Here is a 20,557-nt window from a genome sequence, read left to right as displayed (position 1 = left end):
AAAAATATCACATTTCATTTTTCAATAAAGAAGGGCTCGGTGAATGTGCATCGAAACTGGTGGGGTTCAGTACCTCCAACAAGGTTAAGAACCACTGCTTTAAACACTATACACTTACCTTTGCCTCTGCTTGTTAGAGTTATACAGTATTTCCCTTTTCAACAGCTACTCAAAGTTTTAAATGAATGTGAAATGAGTGCATTATGTATCAATTTATTGCAGAGGTGTTAAAACAATACATTTGCAGCCATTCATTCATAAGAGAAAGTAGGTAATAAAAAAAAAAAACATTGCAGTTGTGTCTATGAATTCAATTCTGCTTTATTTATTACTATGAAATTACAGCAGTTTACTTAGAACAGGGGTCAGCAACCTTTACTGTCAAAAGAGCCCTTTTAGGCCAGTTAAATCATTTTAAAAATCTGTCTGGAGCTGCAAAACCTTTGAATATTGCAATGAACGAAACAGTATGAATATATGGTAATTTTCTGCCTCTTCCTTTTTTGGACATTTTATGGCAATTTTTTGTTTCGTAAATTTTTTCTTTCTTTTTCACTATCATTTTTTGGGCAATTTTGTGGACATAATATGATAATTTTCGGGATTTCTTATTTAGTTTTTGGGCATTTTATAGTTACTTTTTGTACGTTTTCTTTTTTGACGTTTTTTAAAAATGCCTTTTCTGACTTTTTTTTTTGCAATTCCACAGACATTTTGTGGTAATTTTTTGCCTTCCTTTGTTTTGGGACATTTTACGATTGATTACCTGTACTTTTTTGAACATTTTCTTTTCTGCCTATTTAAAAAAAAAAAAAACATGTTCAGATTTTTTGGGGGCAATTTTGTTACATAGTAATTTTCTGATCTTCCTCTTTCCGGACATTTTATGGTAACTTGATTTTAGGTATTTTTAAAAACTTTTTCATCTACCTTTCGTCTCTTTTTCTGACAACTTTTTAACTAAATCATTAAAGGGATACTTGACTCATTTTCAACAGGACGATGATGATATTCTGTTTATAATTAATGTGATAATTGAATTATTTCAACAATTAATACATTTAATTAAAAAATAATTTTGCCACTTGTTGTTGACTGAAGATGACATAACCAGAAAACATGTGAGCCATGATTGGTCACAGGTGATGTCATCTTCAATCTTCAATCGACAGCAAGTGGGAAAATGTGTTTTTAAAGGTATTAATTGTACATGAAAAATTAATTCTGGACAAAATCTAAACTTTTTACTGCTGAAAATGGCTCAATGAGTCAAGTATCCCTTTAATTCATTCAAATAATATTTTATCTACACAATTAAATTATATAGATTTAAATATATATATATCCACATAGCTCCAGAGCCACAGGTTGCAGACCCCTGACTTAGAAAAATATTACTGCCACCTGTTGAGCAGAAATAGAATGGCATGTCAAAGTGTGACAGCTGTGGATATCTGACAACTGCAATGTAGGATGTATGCATCACACAGAAAGCTGGTCGACAACCAAAAGCTCAGCCTAGAAGGCATGAAGAATAGAAAGGCCGAAAATGTGCAAGTGCGACGTTGTGTTGAGATTGGAATTTTTCATAGTTTGTCAGCGAACCGTGTCACATTCAGCCCAGCTAGTCCAAAAATCCCACTCAAGGAGATTGCCATGGTCATAGCAGCATAGTGCGTCTTTGTGAGGTGAGTGATGCAAAATGACAACCAACATGTCGAGCAAACAAAGAAGACAGTTTTGTTGCTGTTTTCCACATCTCTGATCAAGTGACCCATCAGGAAAAAAAGGAGCAGTGCAGGGTGCACTTGCCAGTGCAGACAATTTAAAGAGGAAAAACCCAAACATTTTCTTTACAATAATATATAGGTGCGTGCACCCACTAGTTTAAATACAACATTCTGGTTAATATTGTGTTAGTAGAATACGAGTTGAGCAACAAAATACATCAGTTTTTATTTATCTCGGGGGTGGCGCCCATTTTGCCACTTGCTCTTGACTGAAAATGACATGTTGCTCAGGTGATGACCAATCACGGCTCACCTTCAGAAAACAGGTGTGCCATGATTGGTCGTTACCTGAGCAACTATGATATCATTTTAAGTCGACAGCAAGTTGCAAAATGGCCACCCCCTGAGATGGATAAAAACGACTGCTTAACTCGTATTCTAGAAACACAATATTAATCACAACAGTTACAATATGTTATTGTAAAGACAATTTTATGGTTGACTTCCCATTTAAGATCACATTACTTTGGATACGCATGCTTTTCTCAGCCCCCTCCAGCCATTTATTTGTTAAAAAGCCAATCAAACCCAGTCAGGATCACAACAAGCAAAACAAACATTTGAAATAAAATAAAAATCCCGAGTGTTGTCACAAAATCAACCCGAAAAACATCCATGGATTAAGATGCTTTCCAGTGTGTTCTGTAAACACTGACTGCAGCATGCAAAACAAAATCTACAACAGCAAAAGTTCGACACAAATTCTAGCATGCAGTCCCCACTGAAGGCGTCAATGGCAATAAGTGTCCACCCATCGGCATGACAATGACCAAACACCCCATCAACCATCCCATGGAGGAGACAATCAAACGATTGGTGGTAGTTGTTTTTTTAGTTTGGTTACCCAGAGGACTCTCTAACCTGCGGACCGCATGATCGGAGACACTGATGCTGCGGGATCGGAAAGCGTCCATGGCTGACAGGTCCCGCAGCTCTTTAACTGGAGAGCTGCTGTTATTGGCTACCACCGCTGCCGCCTTTGCCACTTTTGCCGTCCGGAGACTGAATACCACGGCGAAGGGTCGACGGCAATGGGCATGGATGGAGGTTACAGTGGCGGTGGGTAGTAAGGGGGTGAGTCAACGTCAAGGTGGTTTAGAAACGATGGGGCGTGTGGTGTGTGATGGTATATCAGGAGGCCGTAGGAATCATCCCCCCAACGCCATAGCAACACGAGCATGTGAGCCAGCAGCACACACCACACACAGAGGGGCCACAATGTCAAAGGACAAAGGTCACAGAAGAAGGTGGGGTAGGGAGAGACAGAGAGGGGTGTGGAAGGAATCCAGGATGACACGACCACCCCCCAAAACCACAACCGCAACACAGCACCCAATCGCAGGAGGCAGGGGAGGTGCCAAATGAAAATTTGAAAGAAAAAACATAACAGGGTGAAAATTAACAGCATTTGAACATTATGAATCAGATTACAGAAAAGTGGAGAACTCAACTGATAAAGATCAATTCAAAGGGAAAAACAAACTACAGCAGAGGGCAAAATGCTTATTTGGAAACAAAAATAAGCAAAACTAAAATACTCTAGTACAGGGGTGGCCAAGTTCGGTCCTCGAGAGCCACTATCCAGCCTGTTTTCCATGTCTTCCTCCTTCAGCGCAGCTGATTCTAATGATCAGCTCATCAGCAAGCTTTGCAGAAGCCTGACAACGATCCTGATCATGAATCAGGTGTGTTAGTGGTGAGAAACATGGAAAACAGGCTGGATAGTGGCTCTCGAGGACCGAACTTGGCCACCCCTGCTCTAGTAGATAAATAAAATAAACATTTTTTTTTTACACAATGAAGACAAAGATCTGGGGCCTCATTTATACAACTGTGCGTGAGCGCCTGCGTACAAAAGTACTTACTAACGAAACCCAAACTTAACTTACGCAGAAAAAAAATTTAGATTTTAAAAACCATGCGTAGACGCACACCTGCACGCAATTTCCCTTTAGAAATGCCATACGTCCCAACTGATTCAACGCCGTTCCCCGCCCCAAGTCTGCCTATTTCCCCCCATATTAGGAAATGCAAATCTACTCATGAATGGATTTGCGTATTCATAAGCAGCACATGACGGCGATCATAAAATCACAACAATGGATGACGGACAGGGAAAGGCAAGAAAGAAGGCTAACTTCACCACGATGTAGGCTACATTGAACTTTTGTGTGAATAATAATGAAAGAAAAATACAATAATAATAATAATTTGGTATGATACAAAGGTGAGCATAAAGAAATAATTTCACCAATCTTATTGTCTTTACTTAATGCACTATAGGGAAATTGAGTTGTAATTGCAGAGGCAAAAATGAGGCGATCAATAGGCCACCTCATTATTGTTCTTATTATTCCCAATGTGTTGGTTATGGATCTTCATTGAACACGACCACAGCTGGGTGGACTGCTTAAGAGAGACTTTATGACGCATTTCTTTCCTTTATTTATTTATTTATTTGCAGGACAAAGCGTCACGCTCCATAGCAAAGATGCTTGTGCCTGACTGTATTCTAGCTCATTTGTATCCGTATGGTCTTGTGTCAATATAATGGTTTTATGTAGCCTTTTATATTGCAATGACATTTGTGTCGACGGGCGGGTGAAATTACTGTAGGCGCGTAAATTGTTGTGTGTGCAGTATTTGTCCACATTAGTTGTCATTAATATGATTTATTGCATGATAGGTGATTAATGAGAGAAGACGAGCGTTTAAAATGTTTAATTAAGTTAATTTGTGTGCTTTCTGCTGCGTGGTGTTCTTGTGTCATCGGAGCAAGTCTGGAGCAAAACAAACATTAATGTGACCCAACATCCAGCATACACGCCGTTTGAGGAATGGAAATGCACCACAAAGCTGTTTTGTGTCACTGTTTTCCCATGTCTCCAGAATGTGCGGATTGCGTACGGTAGGTCCAGATTTGACGTGGCGGCGCGTAAAGTTTCACGTTCAAGTTTGTTTTCTATAAATACCAACTTTGGCACAGAAATGTTTGTACGCAAAGTTTTGGCCTCATTTTGATCGTACGCGAGCTTTATAAATGAGGCCCCTGGTCAGGAGAAAGACGAACAAGAAGGAAGCTTAAGCGCAAGAAAACTGAATAACACAGACAGAAGGAGCCACCGGATGATTGTTGTGCAATGGGACCGACATTTTCATTTAACACAATTTGTATCCACTTGTTAAAATTCCTAATGTTAAAAACAGATGCATAAGGCATATTTGTGATGCAACTCACCACTTGTATGATCTACACAACATGTACATTGAGAGGTCGAGGTCGACCAGCATCCTGAGACGGATTCTGGCAGACTTTAGAGAGTATCTACTGTATGTGTAGTTCAAGTACATTTATGATTTGCACTCAATCGTAAATGGAATATTTATGACATGTCACAATAAGCCAAGAGCAGACCAAAGACAACAGGATGAATGATTTAATGATTTGCTGACGTCTGCTGAGGTTTATGTCTAATTGATTTGTGGAGGTAAGGATTTTTCAAATGTGTTTCTTTTGAATTGCGCAAAAGGAAAATATATGGTGTAAAATTGCGTTGTCACATAGCGAGTTTCAGCTCTCTTTTCTGCTTTGTCACGCCGAAAAGGTTTGTATCCCTTTTTTTCATGAGTTGTCTTTCAAATGCGCTGTGGAACGTTTCTTAAACTAAAAGAAAAAGGGAAACTATGAAAAACTAAGAATGTAATACACTCCTTGCAGAGAAAACTTCCTTATCTCTCTCTATATGAGAAATACATTGGATTTCTCATTGTGTGCATGCAAATCATGACATGACATGATGTGAAAGTAGAGGTGGGGAAACTTTTGATCTTTCAACGGGATGTACTTTTACCAAAGACAGGTGATGGACAAGGCAACAAAAACACCTGGATAATATAATATCATGCAATTCTACACTACAAGCCTTTATTTAATAAAAAAAAATGAATAAAAATTTTCGCCACATAATGTACGTACGTCTCACGTTTTTTTCCACACTAAAATAAATGGATTTCAAAGCTATCTTGTCCATCCACTGTGCACGAATTTCAAAATGTAAAATAAATTATTCAAAATAGACTAATGATCACCATGGCAACCTGGGGGCACTCATTGTAAATGCCAAGACTCTGTTACCTTGGCAACCCCAAGCTTTTTGCACAACAGTGTATGGTGCTTCTTGTTCCAGAGTTACATCCCCACTAACAAATGTGTCAGAATATATTCTTTACCTTTTGGGTCTTTCATTGAGGCTTGTGCTTCGGGCACGAAAAGAACTCTGCTCGTGCCCATCGTCGAATGGCAGCAGCACATTGGATCGCAAACCCTGGGAGGGAAAACAAAGCAATCCAAAGAAATGTGTGTCAAAAGTACAATTCATGAAAGAAAACTAAAACTAAAGAATTTAAGTCATGGCTGAAAGAAATTAAAGTAAAAAGATAGGATGACGTTTCAGTTAAAATTCATAGCAATACACAATGTAGGTACTGGTACTATAACTAGGGTTGAAGTTATTGCAGAGACATGAGCACGCGCACCTTTGTGATGTACTGAACAAAATCTTTACGGAAGGGAAGTCTGCAGCGAATAAACCACATAGCGATCACATGGTGGGCAAGAGATACGATATACTGGTTGAACCTGGTGGAAATGGTCAAAAATAACATGTCAGAATGATTTTGGATTCGTGTGTTTGTATATTTGTGAGCACTTACTTGGACGGGTTAGTGTAGGGTAGTGAGATGGCAAACACGCTAACATATTGCTCAGCTACAAAGTTGGCATAAAGGTGAGGTAGACGCACAAGAGCTGTTGGACAGAAATAAAACATTAGCCAAAGCATTTGTGCGGGCAGCTTCATAAAAATGACCTTGAGTTTATAACATTGGTTAAAAAGTGACTCCGGTACTCACTTGAAAGGAACTCAAGCATTGGAGATGCCATGGCAACTGTTGCAGAGATGTGTGTGAGCTTGACGATAAGAGCAGGCAGCAGCTTGATCATGATGTCAGGCATCTCCACCGTGCACATTGTAAGAGCCACCACACACTGCTTGGCACAGCGGTAAATGAGGCCTGTCTCAAGACACATGACCAACTCTCTCTGTAAAAGAGAAAAGGAAACGTCACTGCAGCCGAGTGTAGTGAAGCATTTTTTTAAAGCCTGGAAGGGTTTAACTATGTGGAAATGTGTGTTTTTTTAGTCACTCTCCTGTGGCTCCCTATGGATCTCTTAAAAAAAATGAAATTATTATTATTTATTTTTTTTTTACATATTTGTATTTGTTTTACAATAAATTACTTTTCAAATGAATTAATGATTTATAATGAATAATTAAATATTCCTAAAAATGTAAGCATCCAAATTTTTACTTTGTCAGAAAAAGATGAATGGGTTCTTTTTTTTTAATTTCCTCAAAAAATTATCATAAAATGTCCGAAATGGAAGAGGAAAATCAGAAATTTACTATAAAATGTGCACAAAAATTGAATTAAAAAGGCAGAAAATAAAATATCCAAAAATTAACCAAAAAAAAAAAAAGAAAGGCTGAAAATATTTTGGGAGAAAAAAAAGTCAGAAAATTATTGAATAAAAAAATGCAGAAAAGAAAATGTTCAAAAAGTAACTACAAAATGTCCAAAAACAAAAGAAGAAATCCCGAAAATTACCATGAAATGTCCACAAAATTGCCAGAAAAAAAGTATTTTTTTTAAAAAATAGCCATCAAATTTTCAAAAAGGAGGTAGCGAGGCAAAAAATGCCATATGTCCATAAAATTGCCAAAAATGTCAGAGAAAGGCATAAAAGGCTAAAAAATGTTACAAAAAAATTACATGTAAAAAAATCCAAAAACTAAAGATGAAAGGTAAGAGAAAATTAATGTCAAAGTATTGGATGCTGCATATTTTTGTGTCATTTGCACTCGGTACAGTATTAGACTAACACTGTTTCCACAATCTTCAAATGTTATGCGGCTCCAGACACATTTTTGGTTATTTATCGGGCCTAAAATGGCCCTTTTGACAGGAAAGGTTGCTGACCCCTAGTATCGCTGAAATTGTGGATGATTACGAGTTTTTTTTTTTTTTTAAAGCTTAAAGGTTTAGCATAACCTCTTCTCAGTGGTCAAAAGCTGCTTCTACAGACTGTGGTATATACTTGTCTTGATTGCTCCAGGTAGGTGTGATAGGAGGTGATCGCCGTTAGGACGGGAACCACAGCCAGCTGAACATCCGTTCTTGAAAATCCCTCTGGCGTCTTCACCTACATGCAGAGGAAGCAATCCTGAGTTCTCACAGTGAAGTGGCTTTGATGGTGTGCATACCTGCACATGGTTAGATAAGAATGTATTACCATGCAGCAGAGAGTAGAACAAAGCTGGTCTAAACTGCAAGGTGATGTAAGCAGCAGAACTTTGTACTGTAGCGTCCATGGCAGCTTCTCCAAGACCAATTTCACCACCTTCCAATCGGTCTCCTGCACAATTAAAACAAAAAAATATTCCTGAGTGTTCACAATATCGGGGTCTGTGGTCAATTTTTAAAACTAAAATCATGTGTACCATCTTGAGGCACTGCAGGAGAACACTGAAAGCAGGTGAGTAGGGCAGGTAGGCAAAACGAATTGGTGTAGTGACAGAAGGAGGAGGAGCTGCGGGAGGAGGAGCGCCGGTGGCAGGTGGGGACGTTGGACCTGGTGGCTTCTTCTCACTTGCTCTTTTTTCTGGCTCCCTGAGTCGTTGAAAGACAAGAACATGAAATCAATCAGTGATCAAGTGTGTGTGTGTGTGTGTGTGTGTGTGTGTGTGTGTGTCCGCACGTGCAAGCACTGACCCTAAATCACAGTAGCAATAAGGGCTAAATCTCATGGCCCCATCTTTGTTGGGAACACCAACGCGGTGAATAGAATCTGCTCGCATCATCAAGAAGAAGTCTAACACCTAAAGACAAACGGGTGTTTTAAAATAAAGAGAACTGTGCAGAAATGAATCTAGTCAAACTTACCTGTAGTCTGATACTAGAAGCAATCACAGAACAGTACTTGTTCTTGTAGTGGAGCTGCAGATGGCTGATAAGCATTTCATAAACTCGAGTGGCGTGGCTGGCTGGCAGATTGTAAAGTTTACTCTAGAGAGAGAAAACAAACTATTTGTTTTTATAAAATCCTTTCATTTTAACTTCCATAATTTTCATTTAGCAACATATTTCTACAAATAATTACTATCAATCCACCTGAAGAATCTCAAGCAGTCCCAATATTGCAGTCTTGACATCCTCCATTGGTGACTCTGCTGTGTGCTCCCTCTCTGAAACGTCCGTAGGCCCTGAACACACCAGAGAACGGCTTGCAACCTAGAAAGCAGCAATTAAAACATACTTAATATGGGCCATAGGTTACGCTGTGTTTTTTAATGTGCTCGTACCCGCTCAATAATGTCCAACAGGCTAGTGAAGTGGTGGGTGTTACAGCCCTCAGCTAGATCGACCAAAAGCTGGGTAGCTTGTTTTCTTACGGTCAGGTCTCGGTCTTCAGCGATTCCACTAAGCTGGGGGATCACTACCATTTCTATCAACTCATCCTGAAAAAGAAAATGATGAATTTCTATTACAATTAGGCTCATTAATTACATTTAAAGATAACATTCAATCACAATGATCAATTTCCACTTTTTTACAATTAATTCTCTAACATCTGTGACAGCATAACATCAAATGGAAAATGTGTGAAACAAAAATGAATAGCACAAGATATTTAGAATGGTGCAGAGGGTCCAACAATTTTTTTTTAAACAAAATAGTACACTGTATATACCTCATATAGTTGGCGGTTGGTGCTTAAAACAAAAGACAGGATGTGAAGGACTTTGATCCTGATCACGCTGCGGCTCTCATTTCTTTTAGGGAGACAGTGGACCGGAACCATTATGAAACACATTCAGGGTGTGAGTGAGACTAAACTATTGTACCAAACGGTAATATCAGTGTGTGGATCCCACCTGAAGAATTTCTCCATCAGTCGATGAAGGCTCTGAATCCAGCCATCCTTGGCGGGCTGAATGGACTGGGCCCTGTACGAGATGAGGGTCAGCACCGACGCGTCCTTTCAACACAAACAGAGCAAGAGGGACAGAGATGCTGTATATTAAAAAAAGAAATAAATTGACATTAGAAAGTGAGATGGCACAAGACTAACAGGTCTTTTGTCGGCACACTTCTCCACCAGAGTGAAGAACTTCTCCGTGGAACCGTGGTAACCATTCTGCTCATACAACTCTTCTACTGTTGTCAACAGCTCATAGACGATGGCCTTTAATTCAGGACTGCCTATTGCCTATGACGATAATTGAGAACGTTTTGGTAAAAAGGACATTTTGCACCGAAGATGTCTGGTGTGCGCACGTGTACCTGAATCTGCTGCAACAGCCGCTCTATGATGCCCAGTAGAATGTCCCAAGTAACAACTTGCAGCTCCTTGCCATATTTCTTAATCAGTCGGGTGATGGAGAGGACAATTTCATAGGACACCACTTCATTGGCACACGACATGGCCTTAGTGGAAGAGAAAAAAGAAAAAAAATTACAGCAGTCACCCTAATTATTTTGCACGTACTTGTAGGGTGGGGAGGGTGACTTCACAAATGTATCTGCAGTTACCAACTACCTGTTAAAAAATGTAGTTAGTAATGTAATCCAAGTAACATAATACTCAAATCATGCAACTTGATTATTTTTAAATACTTTTGGATTACTCCAGTATCAAATATGCTAAAGAAGACAAATAATAAAGACATTTTAGTATTTGTCTGGTCTTTTCTGCCTTACGGGTTAAGAACTGTCAGGCAGACATGCTAACCACGTGTGTCATACTGCAGACAGACAGACAGACAGACAAAGTCAATTTGAAACAATTGCTTAGTTGCATAAGGGAAGCTGTTTTCAGACTGTTCCTTAACGCAACGTCGAGCTGAACATTTGCAAGTGTTGGCAAAGGTAGTAAATGTTCGCTCCCATCAGAGTTCGTCAGGGTTTGTTCAAGGTTCGCAAACGTGCGCTTACCGTTTGCTAAATGCTCACCTGGAGCCTTAAGAATCTTTCTTGTTGCAAAGAAACTTTGAACATGTCCTTGCAAAAAGTACAGGCGAACGCCTGGTGAACGTTCGGGACCTTGGACAAACCTTGACAAACCCTGATGTGAAATTAACAATCACTTTAGGGATCGACGGATAGACAGAAAGAGGTTGTGGGTTCAATCCACCATGTCTAAGTGTCCTTGAGCAAGACACTGAACAGTAATTTGCTTCCAGTGGACCTGGCAGCACCATGCATTGAAGCAGCCTCCCACTGGTGTGCGTCAAATGTCATTTACCATAAGAGCAGAAAGTTCAAATATCAGACTTATGGCATTAGATAAGGACTTGCACAGAAAAACAACTTGTAATGTCTGTGTGAAACAAATTAGAGCATTATGCCATTAATAGATGTAGACATCTGAAACTATGACAAAATCTGCTGGGGTTGCATATGTTTTACCTTGTAAAAAGAAGGCAGAACCAGTGTGGGGGTGTTTTTGAGTGCAGGCAGCCTGTGCGCGCCCCACAGTGCCATTCCAACAAAGAATACAGCTCCTCTCAACAACGGTGCATCTTCCATGTACACCCTGATGGACAGCACAGGAAGTTAGGGACATCAAATCAAATGAGAGACCCATACCAAGCTATAAAAAGCAGTCAAGATTGAACATGTTTATTTGTCATGTCACAGCAAAAGCACAATGGTATGAACAATGTAATTCTTATTTTCCTAGTTTTCCAACACTTTTACAAAATGACAACAGAAAAAAAATAATAATAATATATAAGAAGGGGTATGCTTCACAATGAACATAAGAACAATTTAAAAAGGTTGTTTATTAGTTTAGTGGCAAACATGTTTACATAATTTGCAAAAATGTAACTGTTCGGCTATCGCACAGTGCAAACATTTTAAAACATTGCACAGTTCCAAATTATGTCCTAATGGGAAACAATACCTCTCTTCCATGATGCGGCACATTCTGTAAATAGCACTGTGGCCAAGGTGAGTGCCCAGCACTTTCCTCATCAACTGCGTGAGACAACAAAAAACAAGAAGAGGAGGCAGTTAATTGTTAGCCCTTAAATTAAGAGCGTTCAAATGCCTTTCTACTTACTTTCCAGCAGGATTCACAGAATTCTTTGACATTGACTGTATGGCACAGTGTGACGATGAAGACACAAAGAGAGTCTGAAGGGAGACAGTTGTAACACACCACTGCATCAAGGACTTGGAGAGCCACCTGAAACGTAAAAAAAAATAAAAATAAAAATAAAACACACAATCTGGTTTCTGAAATACTGCAGTTCAACAAGGCCAAAAGTTGTTGTTTTTTCCCCGAAATGTCGCTACTACTGTAAGAATTGCTTGTGCCCCGTCTGTCCAGTTAATTGGACAACTTAAGTAAAAATAACCAACCTCAATATCTGTTGAAGAGGTCGTTCTGTTGCAGAGAAGACAGATTTTCCTGCAGAAAAGCCCAAATCATAATCATAGCTAGTTAGACAACAAGGCAGGTCTGTAGCACTGGCTGTGTGACTTACTGGACCATGATGGAGACATTTTGGTCCAAGTAACAACTGTTGAATTTTACTAGATTGACAAGAACGTGAAGAAAGTCAGAGGTGAGACCAATGTCCATCCACAACAGGACAAAGCGAGCTAAACGGACAAAAGAGAGATGAGACTCTATGTCAATGATAGATACATAAAAAATGTGACGCTTGCTGAACACAAAGAGCTTTGATGTTGATGACTATATATCACGAAGACCCCAAAAATGACCCAAGTGAAGCGTTTACTGTACATATTCAGCTAACTCACCTATGTCCTCCTCAAGGTATGTGATGTCCTTCCCATTCTCAGTTAAGGCCTTGAACACTTCCAGTCTGTCCGAAAGATCTTCATTACATGGTTGGTAGTCTCTGATCACCTTGAAAAAGTAAGCTCTCAGGGCCCCGAGTTGCTCGCCCTTCCAAAAAGAAACATGAATATGTCTTTGGAAATACATCTGTCGTCATTTTCAAAGCATATATCTATGTTGTATGTATCAACCTGTCCCTGTATAATGGCCTTGAGCAGCAGCAGGACAGCATGTCTGGCCTCGGGAGGTTGTTCCGGTGTCAGCATGTCCTCCACAGATTTCCACACCGCCGCTACTGCATGCTGCCAAACGCACACAGTACAAATGTACGGTAGCGTTTGACAAGTTTACATCAGGCAACAATATGAAAGCACTCACCTCTTCAAATCTTTTTGTTTTGGCGAGATCACAAATGTGATTCATTGTGCGGATGCGGGTACTTAGGCCACATTCAGGGTGGAGCTCCTGAAAACAAAAGTGGGGAGAGGAAGGTCAAAAAATAAATGTGTATATGAGCTGTCCATTTTGATGATTAGAGCATTCCCTTCACCTGCAAAAAGCATTAATGATATTATTAGTGACTAATTGACTATTTCATCACATTGGTGTCAATTTTTAAACATCAAGTCATGTGATGTAACCCCTAGGGCATAGGTCTCAAACCTAGGTCCTGAAGGGCCACTATCCTACATGTTTTAGACTGAGGTTTCCCTTCTCCAACACACCTGAATCAAATGATCAAGGACATTACCAGGTTTCTGCATAAGCCTGATAACATCTAAAGCAGGCAGAACTGTGGCCATCAAGGACCGCACTTTAACACCTGTGCCTTAAGGACATCATGAGTTTTGGCATACAGAAATAGTCTCTAACTTACCTTGATGATATCAGTTGTAATGATAAACTCAGATGATTTGTGGTCACTCTGTTTGCTGAGGGGTCGCGGGGGTCCAAGACCAAATATCCCCTTCATCTTGTCTTTTAAGCTTTCTTTGCTTGGTTGTTTAGTCATTTTTTAAGCAAAGCGGGGTGTGCAGGCTACAATGGAAGGCTGTGAATAGAGAGTGAAACGCATTAAGGCAAGGCAAGGCAGGTTTATTTCTATAGCACATTTCATACACAAGGAAAGACAGAAGCAAAGCAGAGAAAACAAAAGTATCTTACAAAATGTACAAAAAAAAAATACAGTACTACATTGACAATGTTGAAACGACATTAAACAGCAAACTTTAAAAATATTTACAGCAAACAAGTTTTCGAAAATACGTAAAAGAAAAAAAACATGATTTAAAAATGTTTAAAGGACCGTAATCAAAGGTATTTAAAAAAAAGCAACGTTTTTAACCTGGATTTAAAAGCAGTTACACTCCGGGCTGACTTCACTTCTGTTGGCAGCTTATTCCATTTGTGTGCAGCCAGTATATCAGTTAAAAGCAGCTTCAACGTGTTTACTTTGAACTCAGGGTTCCACTAATTGACCCAAGTCTGCGGATCTTAGAGCCCTGCTGGGTTTGCATTCAATTAGCAGGTGGTGGTGTTTGCCAGGCGTCGTTTGGGGTGATTGGAGTTTGGGCAGATGCAGACAAATCAATCTGTTCTAAAGGGAGGCGTGTGGGAGATTGTTTTCCAGTTGCACCAGACTCTCTTCTTATCTGTTGTTGTGGGTCATCGTGGCCTTTGTTTTGGGAAACGGGGCACCTACTGACACACGTTGTGGAGATTGGCTGCCAGTAATCTGACCCCCTGCTTATTGACATAAATCCCTTTGTGTTGGAAAAGATGGCAACGTTGATCCATTCATTATCTACTGCTTATCTGGGGTCAGGTGGCAAGGGCAGCAGCTTTAGCAGGGAAGCCCAGACTTCCCTCTCCCCAGCCACTTCATCTAGCTCCTCCTGCAGGATCCCAAGGCGTTACCAGGCCAACCGAGAGACATAGTGTCTCCAGCGTGTCCCGGGGACTCCCACTGTTGGGACATGCCCCGAACACCTCTCCAAGGAGGCGTCCAGGAGCCATCCAAACCAGGTGCCCGAGCCACCTCAACTGGCTTCCGTCAACGTGGAGGAGCAGCGGCTCTACTTTGAGCCCCTCCTGGATGACCGAGCTTCTCACCCTATCTCTCAGGGTGAGCCTAGACACCCTGAGGTGGAAACTCATTTTGGCTGTTTGTACCCGGGATCTTGTTCTTAACAAGATGTGCTGGCAACATTCATAAACAATAGAAAGATTGTCAATAGAGTTAGATGAATAAGAAGCAGAGACGCTTGTCAGCCATTTCGAGAGAGACATTATCCGGCTGAAATGCTCATCACCTGGCCGGATCGTAGGCAGAGGACCACTCAGAAATACCTCTGCGTTGAGAGATTGCAATTTTTGTCTTGTTTCAGTATCGCTGACTGTTTTTGGTGTTGAGGCAGCCTTTTAAGGGTTTAAAAAGAAAACCTCAGGAGAAGAGGACAATTATTAAAATTGCACATGGCCATTCAATTTTAATTGCAGGACTAAAAATGGTTATCACAAGAAAATCAAACATATCCATGAGTGAAGGTGCATCACAGATTTCTGTGTGAACCATACTTAAGTCAAATTTAAAAATACAATATAGCTAATATACTGCATCAAAACTCACATATTCTGGTCAATTCAAATGCAATGTCTGTTGCAAATGGGCAAAGCATAAACCAGATGTTAAAACCAAATAGGCTTATCATGCAGTAGAATATGTTTTCAAGATTAGGGATACATTTAAAGAATGTTTGCCATGTGCTGTGCACTTGACGTAGGAGCAAAAGGGAAGGGAGTGAAGCAAACAAACAACCCCTTCTCTGCTTCCATTTAACGGCGACATCGTTGTAACTTGTCTCCGGCCAGGGGATATGGACATCATTAGGACTAAACATTAAACTCGGCTGAATTAAGATAATTGCATCATGATCATGGCGTTGCTGACCCGTTAGCTTTACCACTGACTGCAGGAGGCTAGCATTCCTTGAGTGGTAAACACCGCCCCCCTCCTCCCAATCGCCTACTTCTCTCACCTTATTCGAGTTGAGTCCTTTTTTGTGTCATTCAGTCACAGCTTCGCTTCTGCAGCGGAAGGAGTCCTAGCCAAGTCTGTACATTGAATTGTGATTAAATACACCCCGCGGGAGTGTTGTTCTGTAGCAAGCACAGCACAGTCCTCCACTCCCCGATCGGATGACACACCGACCGTCTGACACGGTGACTTCCGGCCAAAACGCGTTCGCTGTCCCTTGGGAAATGTAGTCCAGTGCTACCTAAACTTCACCCTTCACAAACATTTTGTTTTCAGTTGACCAAATTACCACACAATACAATTTAAGAGTCACTTTTCATTGAATATTAATAAATTGATCTTATTTTGACTCCAGGTGTTCCCACTTTTCCCTCCCCCCTCGAAACAGTGCACTTACTTTTGTTCCGGTGTGTCCCCGCTTTCGTCCCCGCTTTCTTCACTTCTTGTCCGCCGTGGCGTGAGCATGTGCAATGCAGTTTTGTGTTTCAGAATGACTTCTCCTTATTTCTCACAAAACATGTCAGTTGTCACTCGCAGAGCTGAGAAGGTTGCCAGGTGCACCGCTGCTGCTGCCCTTCTCCGATCCAGACGAAGAGACGCGGATGCCATTTCCTCGGTGGCTGTCAAAGTAGAAAAGGAGGAGGTGAGAATCTCCCAGGAAACAGCCTCCTTGACAACACAAGGTAATGTTTAAATTAGGTAGTCCTTTATTCTTCTTGGAATGTTGTCTTGGAGACTAGTTCATTTAACAGTGTGTATGTGTTTCATTTCTCACAGCACTAAAAGTATTAAAGTAATGTAAACAAATATATATTCAAAATAAATGAATACTAATACTAATAAAATACACATAGGACTAGCTGAGGCCAGGAAAATATACAAGTACATATGGAAAATAAAGTTTAAAAAATTGGTCCACCCAAATATTACAAAATATATTTTGTCAGGGCAGTGTATTAATTAAATTAAACCAACAGAATAAAAGACATTCGTTCTTTGGGCCATGTGGCTAAATCATGCATTCTACTTTGTACGCTGCACTCGTTCCTCTACAAGTTGAAATTTGTCATTCTCTCTGTTCAGATGGTAGTCACGACCGCCTCCAGTTGGCCACCGCTCCAGCAAAACTAGAATCAGATGCTCTGTGGTTATCTTCGCATGGCCGCAGGCGGAGACAAATAAAGGTGGAGTACGATGAAGGTGGGTCAGCAGTGAAGACGGAGCACTGGGAGCCTCCTGATTGGAAGAAACAGTTGGCACACATTCGTGAGATGAGGAGCAGTCGTGATGCCCCCGTAGATAGCATGGGAGCAGAGAAGTGCTATGACGCGAAGGCTCCAGCTAATGTTGGTCTATATACACTATATTTATAGAATGATTTAAAACGACGACTTTGCTTTGACAAAGTTTTAATGAATATGTGTGCTTCTTATGCAGGAGAGACGCTTCCAGGTGTTGGTGTCCCTGATGCTGTCCAGTCAGACCAAAGACCAGGTGACAGCCGCTGCCATGCAGAGGCTTAGAGAACATGGCTGTACTGCGGAAAAACTCATGTCCACTGATGATGAAACTCTGGGAAAACTCATCTACCCAGTTGGCTTCTGGAGGGTAAGGCCACAAAATCCACATTTAAATCTGCGTACAAATCATGCATCCACCTCCTTGACATTTCCGTTTCACTATTCCGTAGAACAAAGTCAAATTTCTGAAGATGACAGCAGCCATGCTTGTGAAGGATTATGGAGGGGACATTCCAGACAGCGTGGAGGGGCTTGTCCGGCTGCCAGGGGTGGGACCCAAGATGGCTCACCTGGCTATGGATATTGCCTGGGACCAGGTCTCTGGTATAGGTAAGGGCACAATCTAAGCAAATTGAATCACTTTTAATTCTAAACAAATTTAAAATCAAGTGCAACAACTTTGAGAATAGACAGTGGCACAAATTTTGCAGGACACCAACACTGGAATTGGAAGCAAGTCATACATACTTTAGTACACTACATACTTTAACACATTAACCTATTCTTGAAACCTTTGCAACAAAGTAGTGTAGTAGTAGTAGTAGTAGTACACGTACACTAAATTGTGGAAAATTTGTCAAAGCATGCATCCCCACTGTAGATCTGGGGTATGCAACGTGCAGCTCAGGAGCTCTTTTTTTAGATCCAATATTATTTAATTAAATTCATGATTTAGATTTTTAAAATGAATAATTACATATTCAAAAAATGTCAGAGAATTATATAAAAAAGGCAGAAAAGGAAATGTTCAAAAAGTAGCCATAAAATGTTGGAATTACCCAAAAAGTCAGATTTTTTTTTTAAAGGCAGAAAAGAAAACGTTTAAAATGCCCGAAAACAAAATAAGAAATCCCGAAAATTACCGTAAAATGTACACAAAATTACAAAAAAAAAAGAGTCGGAAATCATTTTAAAAATAAAATAATTTAAAGCAGAAAACCAAACGTTTAGCTAGGAGTTATAAAATGTCGAACAACAATAGAAGAAATCCTGGAAATTACCATAAAATGTCCACAAAATTGCCCAAAAAGTCTGAAAATTGACTTAAGAAAAGGGTGGGGGGAGAGGTGAAAAGTTAAAAAAGTAAGCATAAAAATGTCCAAAAACAAAAGAAGGAATCCCGAAAATTACAACGAAATGTGCGCAAAATTTATTTGCCAAAAATTTCAGTTTTGTTTTTTTAAGGCAGGGGGGAAAATGTCAAAAATAGCCCTTAAAATGTCCAAAAAAGCAAGGAGAGGCTTGCCAAAAATTTTAGTAATTTGATAGAAAGGCAGAAATTTCAGATTTTTTTTTAAGGCAGTGAAAAAATACCCTAAAATGTCCAAAAAAGCAAGGAGAGGCTTGCCAAAAATGTCAGTAATTTGAGAGAAAGGCAGAAATGTCTAAAAATGTAAGAAAACAAAGTGTGACAAATTACCACCAAAAAACAAAACAAAAATCAAAAAACGGAATATGTAAGGTGGAAGAAAATGAATCTGAAAGTATTGGATGCTGCATATTTTTGTGTTATGGTGCAGCTCTTGGGCCCTCATTAGACTTAACACTAACACAAAGTTCTGTTCATCACAATCTTCAAATGTTTTGCGGCTCCAGACAGAGTAAAAGTTGCTGACCCCCTCGAAGATTGTTTTCTTCCTCAGCAATGTTGCATGTTTTAGACCAAGCCATAGAGGGCGCCAAAACCATCTTAACTGGAAAAACAAAGCATTTGACTCATACATGACGTGGGTGCGATTTGCCTTTTAGTTTTGCACTCAAATGCCAACAACAAAGAAATGCGTTTTTGTAAGTCTATATTCACTGTAATTGGGAGACTCCAGTCCACATGTTTGTCCTTTTTACACTTGCCAATTATCTAGACTACTGGACTCTAGAAAAAAAATGATGGTAGGTTTTCACTTTCAAAACTTGCTTGCTCATTTAGTATCTTTTGAATGCTGCGACAGCGTTAAAACATATTGTGATGTTACACAGCAAACATTGCCAATATTGGTAATTGTTCAGTAATGATCGTTTGCAGTTATAGTATCCAATATTGTTGAACTTCATCTCACAGGCGTAGACACACACGTGCATCGGATCTCCAACAGGCTGGGCTGGCTCATGAAGCCCACCAAGAACCCTGAGGCGACACGCAAGGCACTACAGGAGTGGTTACCCAGGTACAGTACATGCTCTGATGACCCTTAAAATCTGTTTAGCAAGTCTATAAATAGTCATTAAAGTCCATTTATTATAGCTATGAAGGCTGCAGTCTACAAAAAAAAACATTATAATGGTAACTGTTTTCTTACGCTAAGGCATTTAAATCATAATGATCATTTATTAATGGTTTTCTAGCTACCAGGAATGTAACTGAAGAAAAATAGCAATGGCAAGTTTCAATCCATCGTCTTATGCTAATGCTTACAGGGATCTATGGAGCGAGATAAACTGGCTGCTTGTGGGTTTTGGACAGCAGGTTTGCCTTCCAACCAACCCACTCTGCTCCCTGTGTTTGAACCAGCATAGCTGCCCGTCCTCGCACCAAAGCTCTCCTGCAAAGCTGCTGAAAGTTCAGTCTGCGCTCTCTCCGTGTTCAGCTTCTTCCCTCCAAGTAAAAACCGAATCTGGACAAGAAACTGTTGTTTATGCGGAGACAATAAATGAAGAGCCACAGAGTGTTAATCTCACCACACAAAGAAGGAAACTGAAACGCAAGGTTAAACACTAATTCAAACTTCAATCTCTTGGCATATGGTTTTGGTTTTATGCAAAAACATTAATTTGCTACTTCATATTAAAAAAATCACTTTTTTTCTCTGTCCATTTTAGTCTGGGTAATAACACACATGGAGCTCAATTGCTTCATAAAAAAAATGGAGGTCACTCTACTTACCCATGACAAATTGTCATCTGACACCAGTATGATGGCTTTGCTTGCATCTCTATTGTTCTAGTCTAGTCTAGTTTTTGTGTGTGTTTCAGGAACTTCCTTGTTATTGTTATTGTTTGTTATCATGATGAATGAACACATTCATTAGATTTGTTGGATAGATTTGCTTACTAGTCTGTTGTTACAATTCCCAATGATTAATAAATATTTGGAGCAGAACGAACTGTAAATTTTGTAAACTTTTATGGATCATGTGTGAGCTTTGTAGAACGTTGTGGGGTACTCTATTGACCAAAAGTAACATTGACATCCTACACACACTATAAACAACATAAAATATCTCACACACAACAAATAACCTCTCACCTCTTGTCCACTGACAACAGACTAAGGGAAGGA

General features: G+C 39.9%; 2 protein-coding genes across 6 annotated transcripts in view; one reads left to right on the top strand and one right to left on the bottom strand.

Moving 5' to 3' along the window:
• Window positions 1-15,957, bottom strand: part of tsc2 (TSC complex subunit 2) — a 29,321-nt gene extending 13,364 nt beyond the window's left edge. For 2 of the 5 annotated variants that reach the window (XM_077572052.1, XM_077572053.1), the window contains exons 1-26: window positions 15,762-15,952; window positions 13,601-13,774; window positions 13,102-13,188; window positions 12,915-13,025; window positions 12,684-12,831; window positions 12,404-12,521; window positions 12,279-12,327; window positions 11,977-12,102; window positions 11,818-11,891; window positions 11,319-11,445; window positions 10,194-10,337; window positions 9,982-10,119; window positions 9,785-9,888; window positions 9,601-9,682; window positions 9,212-9,367; window positions 9,021-9,140; window positions 8,793-8,915; window positions 8,622-8,728; window positions 8,351-8,519; window positions 8,143-8,265; window positions 7,948-8,052; window positions 6,702-6,891; window positions 6,504-6,597; window positions 6,327-6,429; window positions 6,021-6,115; window positions 2,652-2,792 (exon numbers count right to left, since the gene is read on the bottom strand). In XM_077572052.1, the coding sequence (XP_077428178.1) occupies window positions 2,652-2,792; window positions 6,021-6,115; window positions 6,327-6,429; window positions 6,504-6,597; window positions 6,702-6,891; window positions 7,948-8,052; window positions 8,143-8,265; window positions 8,351-8,519; window positions 8,622-8,728; window positions 8,793-8,915; window positions 9,021-9,140; window positions 9,212-9,367; window positions 9,601-9,682; window positions 9,785-9,888; window positions 9,982-10,119; window positions 10,194-10,337; window positions 11,319-11,445; window positions 11,818-11,891; window positions 11,977-12,102; window positions 12,279-12,327; window positions 12,404-12,521; window positions 12,684-12,831; window positions 12,915-13,025; window positions 13,102-13,188; window positions 13,601-13,735 (2,969 nt within the window). In that variant the 5' untranslated portion in view covers window positions 13,736-13,774; window positions 15,762-15,952. Of the gene's footprint in view, window positions 1-2,651; window positions 2,793-6,020; window positions 6,116-6,326; window positions 6,430-6,503; window positions 6,598-6,701; window positions 6,892-7,947; window positions 8,053-8,142; window positions 8,266-8,350; window positions 8,520-8,621; window positions 8,729-8,792; window positions 8,916-9,020; window positions 9,141-9,211; window positions 9,368-9,600; window positions 9,683-9,784; window positions 9,889-9,981; window positions 10,120-10,193; window positions 10,338-11,318; window positions 11,446-11,817; window positions 11,892-11,976; window positions 12,103-12,278; window positions 12,328-12,403; window positions 12,522-12,683; window positions 12,832-12,914; window positions 13,026-13,101; window positions 13,189-13,600; window positions 13,775-15,761 lie in introns of all 5 variants that reach the window. The other 3 variants (XM_077572054.1, XM_077572055.1, XR_013294932.1) reach the window with 2 other exon arrangements.
• A 215-nt stretch (window positions 15,958-16,172) lies between these two features.
• nthl1 (nth-like DNA glycosylase 1) lies at window positions 16,173-20,377 on the top strand. The gene is made up of 6 exons (XM_077572056.1): window positions 16,173-16,443; window positions 16,844-17,106; window positions 17,198-17,368; window positions 17,451-17,610; window positions 19,340-19,445; window positions 19,696-20,377. The coding sequence occupies exons 1-6, from the start codon at window positions 16,224-16,226 to the stop codon at window positions 19,994-19,996; spliced, it is 1,221 nt and encodes a 406-aa protein (XP_077428182.1). The 5' UTR covers window positions 16,173-16,223; the 3' UTR covers window positions 19,997-20,377.
• The last annotated feature ends 180 nt before the right edge of the window (window positions 20,378-20,557 follow it).

Source organism: Vanacampus margaritifer, chromosome 7 (genome assembly GCF_051991255.1).
Source record: "Vanacampus margaritifer isolate UIUO_Vmar chromosome 7, RoL_Vmar_1.0, whole genome shotgun sequence".
NCBI classification, from domain to species: Eukaryota; Metazoa; Chordata; class Actinopteri; order Syngnathiformes; family Syngnathidae; genus Vanacampus; species Vanacampus margaritifer.
This window is presented reverse-complemented; position numbering and strand designations above follow the sequence as displayed.

Coding starts and splice junctions, on each gene's coding strand:
- nthl1 (XM_077572056.1), top strand. CDS start 16,224: ATGTGCAATGCAGTTTTGTGTTTCAGAATGACTTCTCCTTATTTCTCA. Junction 16,444..16,843: donor AGCCTCCTTGACAACACAAG/GTAATGTTTAAA, acceptor CTCTCTGTTCAG/ATGGTAGTCACGACCGCCTC. Junction 17,369..17,450: donor ACCCAGTTGGCTTCTGGAGG/GTAAGGCCACAA, acceptor ACTATTCCGTAG/AACAAAGTCAAATTTCTGAA.